The sequence below is a fragment of the Macrotis lagotis genome, chromosome 4 (assembly GCF_037893015.1).
Source record: "Macrotis lagotis isolate mMagLag1 chromosome 4, bilby.v1.9.chrom.fasta, whole genome shotgun sequence".
NCBI classification, from domain to species: domain Eukaryota; kingdom Metazoa; phylum Chordata; class Mammalia; order Peramelemorphia; family Peramelidae; genus Macrotis; species Macrotis lagotis.
The window spans coordinates 111980560-111988459 of record NC_133661.1 but is presented as its reverse complement, the minus strand read 5'-3'; the positions used below and the strand labels follow the sequence as shown (position 1 = coordinate 111988459).

At 40.9% G+C, this 7900-nt stretch overlaps 1 protein-coding gene across 1 annotated transcript; it reads right to left on the bottom strand.

Moving 5' to 3' along the window:
• Positions 1-257: 257 nt before the first annotated feature.
• On the bottom strand, positions 258-7398 carry CALHM3 (calcium homeostasis modulator 3). Its single transcript, XM_074233786.1, has 3 exons — positions 7112-7398; positions 2675-2930; positions 258-761 (listed from the first exon to the last, which is right to left on the bottom strand). The coding sequence occupies exons 1-3, from the start codon at positions 7396-7398 to the stop codon at positions 258-260; spliced, it is 1047 nt and encodes a 348-aa protein (XP_074089887.1).
• Positions 7399-7900: the final 502 nt, after the last annotated feature.

The following is a 7900-nucleotide window of genomic DNA, read 5'->3' as shown; positions in this document are numbered from 1 at the left end:
CATTTACTGAATATCTACCACAACTCTCTTGTTTTAAAAGTCTTAAAATGTAGGCCCAGAGAGAACAAGTAACTTCCCTAAGAACATACAGGCAAAAGGGGAGCAAAACTAAATTTTGAACCTGAGACCTTTCATTCTTAATCTGGCCCTCCTTCTACTAGTCTAAGTGGCCTTAGTGTAACTATTTGTGAAAACATACCCAAAGCAGCTTCTTTAAGGCCTGATCTAACCCCTTGCTCCCTGGGCTCAACCTCTCCTTACACATCTGTGTGTTGGGAGAGTCGGGTGGCTGGAGGACAGGAGGTCTCTCGGTGATTGAGGCTGCCTCCTCCTTTTCCTTGGGAAGGCTGAAGGGTCTGCATGATGTCCAGGGGGGGCTTGCTCCTGTACCATGTGGTCAGCAGCTGGTTCACCTGCTTCTGGTTGGCGATGCCATGCAAGAGATCTTTCTTCCCCTCTATGCTGTCCTTGCCTTCAGCCTCTGACCCACTCTCCCAGGGGAGAACTCCATCTTGCTGGGTGGCAGCTAGCCCTCGTGACTTCATTTCACTTTGCATGCTGTCAAAAAAGTGCAATACGCATTTGTGGGCAAAGTCCCTGGCATGTTCACAGCATGTCTCATCAAACAGCTTCTGCTCCAGGTCCACATAATTACTCCAGTAACGCCGCTGAACCAGGAGGGTCTGATCAAAGCAAGGCTGCAGGGAACGGGCCAGGAAGGCCATCATGATGAGCATCAGCATGATGCTCCAGCCAATGGCCTAGGAGACAGAAGAGGAGAGAGCAACCTATGAACACTTGGCCAGGCTCTTCCCAATGCAGCCCACCAAGACAGAAAACATTTGGTTCTAACATTCCTTGTACCTAGTGCGCCCTCCTCCTTCCCCTTCTACCTTGCACATTCTACCACTGTCTTCCATTCTTTAGCTCTAGACTTTGAGTACATTAATTTACTGCCTGTATCTCCTTTTCTTCATCTGCAAAATGGGTATATTACTTCCCTCCTTGACAATGTTTCAGAGTTATTGCTCAAGGGATAGAGTACCGGGCCTAGAGCCAGAAAGACTCATCTTGAGTTTGAATCTGGCCTCAGACATTTACTAGCTGTATCATCCTAGGATAGTCACTTAACCCTGTATGCCTCAGTTTCCTCATCTGTAAAAATGAACTCTAGAAAGAAATGGCAGACAACTCTGATATCTTTATCAAGAAATTCCCAAATGGGTCATGAAGAGTTGGACATGACTGAAACAAATTATCAGAATCTTTGGTTTTATTATCTGACAAGGGTGACAGTGAAATGATGTATGTGAAAGCATGAATGTATATGTAATGACTTTGTAAATTCTAAATGATATAGAATCTCAGAATTTTAGAGGTCATTTTGTCCAGCCTTCCTTCATTTTACAAAGGAGGAGTCTAAGCCCTAGAGAAGGGAGATGACTTTCCCAAGGTCACAGTGAGTCTTTACTAGGACTTAGGTCTCATGATTTCTGTATTCCATTCTATTATTTCAGGATGCACCTATTGTCATGCTCTTATCTGTCTAATTCTTTTTTCATGTGTGTGTTCCATCCATTTCTTTAGTAATACTGACCTCCTTAAGGGTAAGGGAGGCATCAGGGCTAGACCTGGAGCCAGAAGACCCAAGTTCAAAGCCTGCTTCAGACATTTCCTAGCCATGTGTCCTTGGGAAAATCACTTGATTGCCCTGGGACTCATTTTCCTCATTTGTGAAATGACATGTTTGGACTTGATGATTTCTAAGATGGAGTCCTGCTCTATGTCTTTCCTTAGGCCAGTGGCTGGAGTACTGGAATTGGAATCAAGAAGATGAGTTTGAATCCTATGTCAGAAACTTACTATCTGTGTGACCCTGGGCAAGTCATTTAATTCCTCAGCCTCAGTTGGGTATTATGATAATAGCTCCTTCTCAAAGGGTTATGATGAGAATCAAACGAGATAATATGTATAAAGCACTATTATGCTAGCTAGCTATTTTCCCAGTGAACCTGTTTCATTCACAAAACAGCACTGGGTGATACAGTAGTCACCTTGTATGAGATTTAGAATTCTAATGGCAGAGCTGTCTTTTGCTATTGTTTTTTTTCCCTTGTTTTGGGAAGGGCATGCTCTCCTGTTCTTAGATAAGTGTGAGAGTTATCTTTTCTTTTTAACATTTAATTATTTTGTTGTTGTTCAATTGTTTCAGTTGTATTCAGCTCTTTGTGAACCTGTTTAGGGTTTTCTTGACAAAGGCACTGAAGTGTTTCACTAACTTCTCTAACTAGATAATTTTCCTTTCCTAGATCATTTTGCAAATGAGAAAACTGGGGTAAACATGGTTCAGTGATTTGCTCATAGTCACAGAGTTAGTGTCTGAGGCTACAGTGTCTAATTATAAGGTTCATCAAATACACTAAAGATGCTTTTGATCTACACTTAGTAAGATGTACACTTGGATTTGTCTCCACCAGAAAGGACAGGTATTTATTGAACCATCTGAAATATTTCATCATGTTCCCCTTTATGGCAGACATTTGTGTGCAACTTGGCTAGGATCAGGGTGACACCTGAAGCCAGAGAAGAGTTGTTGACTCTTTGACTTCTGCAATGAAATGCTAAGCAAAAGTACTTGCCCTGGGATGGAAGGGTCTGAGCACTTCCAGGTTACCTGTGATAGACAGCGCAGGTACCGGGACACAGCCTTCCGGGCAGGGTTATCTCTCACCAATTCATCCTCTTTGCAGGGGACCTTGGTGAGAAAGAGCTGCACATCACTAGCCGTCATATTGGCAAAGTCAACAAACTTCTGAGGATCCACTGAACTGCTAAAAGCACAGATAAAACACTTTCCATCCAGGAGGGCAAGGAGGATCCAGACCACGGGGGCAGCCAGGGCCCTCTGTAGGACAGAAGAACACAAGTACCTGTGGAATGAGGGAAGCAAGACAGCAAAAAGACAATCAGAATCCTCAATATCCTAGGGGACAGCAGAGGCAGCCTGGGACTGTAGAATCAGAGATTTAGCATTAGAGAGACTTTAGAGATCTTTAAATCCATAAAACTCTTCATTTTATTTCTGTGGAAACTGAGGCACAAAGAGGTTAAGTGACTTGTCATATAGTCAATAAGTATTAGAGGTGGAATTTTAACACAGACTTTCTTGAGTCAAGTAGCCAAACTGTTTGTGGTAGACCGTAGGGAAGACAAAAAGGAACACTCTATATTCTCTATCCCCCCATCCTAAACTCCCAACACCCAATGAAGAAGGTGCAATTTTAGACCAGGGAACACTGAGGGAGATTGTTGAAATCCCCTTCTCCTAGGTCCGTAGGTGATGAAGTAGACAGAACTTTGGACCTGGAGTCAAGATAACCTGAGTTCAAATTCAACCCCAGATACTAACTAACTAGGTGATCTTGGGCAAGTCACTTAACCCTGTTTGCCTCAGTTTCTTCATCTGTAAAATGAGTTGGCGAAAGAAGTGGCAACCCTATTCAGTATCTCTGCCAAGGAAACCCCAAATAGGATCACAAAGAGTCAGGCTTCTGGTCATTGGAACAATGGACTTAGATAACTTCCTTAAATTCGTTGTAATTCTTGGTCTGGATACTGGCTACTATTTTCTACTTCTAGGCTTCTGTTTCTTCTTCTAGGCTCCTTTTAAATTTATTTTTATTAAAGATATTATTTGAGTTTTACAATTTCCCCCCCAATTTTACAATTTTACTCCCCCCCCAACAGAAAGCAATCTGTCAGTCTTTGTTTCCATGTTGTACCTTGATTCAAATTGGGTGTGATGAGAGAGAAATCATATCCTTAAAGAAGAGACAAGAAGTCTAAGAGGTAACAAGATCAGACAATAAGATATCTGTTTTTTTTTAAATTAAAGAGAACAGTCCTTGAAGTTTGTTCAAACTCAACATCTCCTTATCTGGATACAGATGGCACTCTCCTTTGCAGACAGCCCACAATTGTTCCCGATTGTTGCACTGATGGAATAAGCGAGTCCTTCAAGGTTGATCATCACCCCCATGTTGCTGTTAGGATATACAGTGTTTTTCTGGTTCTACTCATCTCACTCAGCATTAGTTCATGCAAATCCCTCCAGACTTCCCTGAAATCCCATTCCTCCTGGTTTCTAATAGAACAATAGTGTTCCATGACATACATATACCACAGTTTGCTAAGCCATTCCCCAATTGAAGGACATTTACTTGTTTTCCAATTCTTTGCCACCACAAACAGGGCTGCCATAAATATTTTTGTACAAGTAATGTTTTTACCCTTTTCCATCATCTCCTCAGGGTATAGACCCAGTAGTGGTATTGCTGGGTCAAAGGGTATGCACATTTTTGTTGTCCTTTGGGCGTAGTTCCAAATAGCTCTCCAGAAGGGTTGAATGAGTTCACAGCTCCACCAACAGTGTAGTAGTGTCCCAGATTTCCCACAACCCTTCCAACAATGATCATTATCCTTCCTGGTCATACTGGCCAATCTGAGAGGTGTGAGATGGTACCTCAGAGAAGCTTTAATTTGCATTTCTCTAATAATTAATGATTTAGAGCATTTTTTCATCTGGCTATGGATTGCTTTCATCTCCTCATCTGTAAATTGCCTTTGCATATCCTTTGACCATTTGTCAATTGGGGAATGGCTTTTTGTTTTAAAAATATGACTCAGCTCTCTGTATATTTTAAAAATGAGTCCTTTGTCAGAATCATTAGTTGTAAAGATTGTTTCCCAATTTACTACATTTCTTTTGATCTTGGTTACATTGGTTTTATCTGTGCAAAAGCTTTTTAATTTAATGTAATCGAAATCATCTAATTGGTTTTTGGTGATGTTCTCCAACTCTTCCTTAGTCATAAACTGTTCCCCTTTCCATAGATCTGACAGGTAAACTAGTCCTTGATCTTCTAATTTGCTTATAGTATTGTTTTTTATGTCTAAATCCTGTAACCATTTGGATCTTATCTTGGTAAAGGGTGTTAGGTGTTGGTCTAATCTAAGTTTCTTCCATACTAACTTCCAATTATCTCTGGGCTCCTTTTAAAAAGACTTTTTCAAGCTCAACATCTGGAGCCTTTGACCCACCTTTCCAATTACTGCCCCAGACATCAGATATCCTGCTCTCTGCCAAGTTGATCCCAATGACAGCAGCAGAAGTAGGAGTTAACATTTATTAAGCTTTACCAGGTTGCAGGCTCTGTGCTTTAACACTTTGGAATACGATGTAAGGTGAAACCAGTCTCTACCCTCAGTTTACATTCTGATCAGGGAGACAACATGCAAATAATTATGTACATGGGAGATTTGTGCAGATTAGAGGAAAGGAATCCCAGAGGAGAGTCTGGTGGCTAGGGGACTGGCAAAGATCTATAAATGAAGGAATTTGAGCTGAGTCTTGAAGGAAGCTGGGTCACCTCCACACCAAGGTGAGGTCTCAGTGACTATAGAATAATGAAAACTCATATTTTTATCATCCCCATCATCCTAACTCACAGGCTACTACATAGATTAGAAAGTACTTTTCTTGTGAGATAAAGTATGCAAGTATGACCTTTGTTTAATAGATGAGTAAGTAATGTACAGGGGTGAAATGATCTGCCCAAGGTCCCAAGGAGCAGTTTTGGAACCAAACCTTGCTGATGACTGAGGACTGTAGAGAAGGCACATGATAGAAGCCCTTCAAATGTCTGTCATTTGATTTCTATTTTTTTGTCTTTTGATTTCTAAAGTCCTCTCTAGAATGTATACCTTTCAAGTAGCAAATATACAATTATAAGATACATCTGTGCACCATGAAATCCCTTATCTTCATAGCATGAATTGCAGAGCATATAAATTGGTGCTTGGAACAACACTGTACATATAATTCACATAACTCACATGTATAATACAGATCATTCTTCCTGCTCACATTCTAAAGATTTTATAGAACAGAAATGAATATAATATGGGCAGCATATAATGCATGGCCATAAAAATAGCAAAAATGAACACAGAGAAATGTGGAAAGATTCATACAAAATGTGCCTTGACAAAAATGCTGTCCCATGAAGAAAGCAGAAAAATACATACCCCTACTGTATAAAAAAAAACAGTAAAATCTAAGTGGTCAGAAAGATATTATGGCCAAAGAGATTGGAAATGGACACAGTAAGTATGATTTATGTGATATTTGTCCTTTGTGTTTGAAGAAGATCATGACATGCTTGTAAACTGGATTTGAGTGAGGAGTGCTATTCTAATCATCAGCCTCATTTTCTCGTCTGGATTTGTGGCTTGATATGAATCAGGATGAGTGAGATAGCCTTGGATGCAAAGCAATCAGGGTTAAGTTATTGCCCAAGGTCACACAATTAGTAAATATCTTAGACTGAATTTGAACTCAGGTCCTCCTGACTTAAGGACTGGTGATCTACCCATTGTACCATCTAGCTGTCCATTTTCTTATATATGTATATGATAAAATAGATATATTTATAGATGTAAAATCCTTTTAACAAATTCAAAATAATTTGAAGTTCAAGGCTTTCTTCTAATTATGTTTATTTGGTTGCTTTTTGATGAAATTCTTATTGTTTAAAATGAAAATAAAATAGTCCATTCATGGCATATATAATATAAACAATGTGCATCATAGTAGTGAACAATATAACACTTTCTATTCAATTGTTTCCAATCAACCGGTGAATATTTACTAAGCATCTTCTCTGTGTTAGGTATGGAGGGTAGATAAGAAGACAAATTTTTTTTAAATCCCTGCCTTCAAGGAACTTCCATTCTTATCCATTAAATTCTATCTAGCACTATTCTAAAGCTTTTCTTATTGTTTTTCTCATGTATATAATGTGGGTAGTGTAAGGTAGCATTATAATATTACCAGGAAAGGAGAAAGGGGGGAGAGGAGAAGGAAGGGGTGAAACAAGAGGAAGAAGGGGGGGTGTAGGAGGGAATATCAACTGGAAGAAAAGAAGGGAAGAGGCAAGGAAGGGAGGGAAGGAGCACTGAAAAAAAGGATGTAAAGAAAAGAAGAGTGGAAAAGAGAAAAAGGATGGGAGAATGAGAAGGAAAAGCCAAACAATCAGGGAAGGTGACCTACTTGATGATGCCTGGGTCCTTCCTTCTTCTTCCTGTGGGTCTTCTCCACTCCTCGATCAGCACTCCAGACTGCCTGTTAGCAATGAGCCCACAGAGGAAAAGGGCCAGGGGCGGTGTAAACATGAGACCCAGGCCATAGAGGGCATTGTAACGGGGCAGGCAGGGGCAGTTGAAATCAAAGGAGGAGTAGATCTTCACAGTGGCCAGAGCCAGGATAAGGCAGATCCCATTCATGACAGACTCTGAGCTAGACTGGAAGTACTGGAAGAGCATCCGGAATTTATCCATGGTTCCAGGTAATGCTTATGGAGCAGGAACTTCAGAGAATGAAGAGCGTCGCTCAGGGCCCGTAGTATCTGACTTTTTTTAGACTCTACCTAACCTAGTGAATCTTTTGTTCTGAGACTCCCAGGTCCAAGCTCTTAGGTCTGTACCCAGGTAGAGTTTCAACCTGTAACAGGTCTTTCCCCAGGTCCTTTTCTCCCTCCTCTTTCAAATAACTTCCTTAGCTAGCAGTCTTGCCCCCTTCTCCTTCCCTTCTCCTCTGGTCTACACTTGCCACCAAGTGTTTTCTTGGTCTGAAGCTGCAGTAAAGAAGCTTTACTTTTCTAGGCAGTGTCTGGAGATAAAGAATGATCTAATGACTCACTGTCTCTCAGGAGCCAGGCCTATTCAAATAGCCTGGTTCCTGTCCCTGTCCCCTCCCTGGGGCCTACAGAGGGGTGGAGTAGATAGAAGAAAGAGGGAGGACTGGGTTTCTTTGAAGAATCAATATAGGTATCACTCAGGC

Excerpts from the sequence above, each read along its gene's own strand:
- CALHM3 (XM_074233786.1), bottom strand. The coding sequence starts at position 7,398 with ATGGATAAATTCCGGATGCTCTTCCAGTACTTCCAGTCTAGCTCAGAG. Across the intron at positions 2,931-7,111 it reads AAGGACCCAGGCATCATCAA|GTACTTGTGTTCTTCTGTCC; the intron begins GTAGGTCACCTT and ends CTCATTCCACAG. Across the intron at positions 762-2,674 it reads ACCTGCGCTGTCTATCACAG|GCCATTGGCTGGAGCATCAT; the intron begins GTAACCTGGAAG and ends TCTGTCTCCTAG.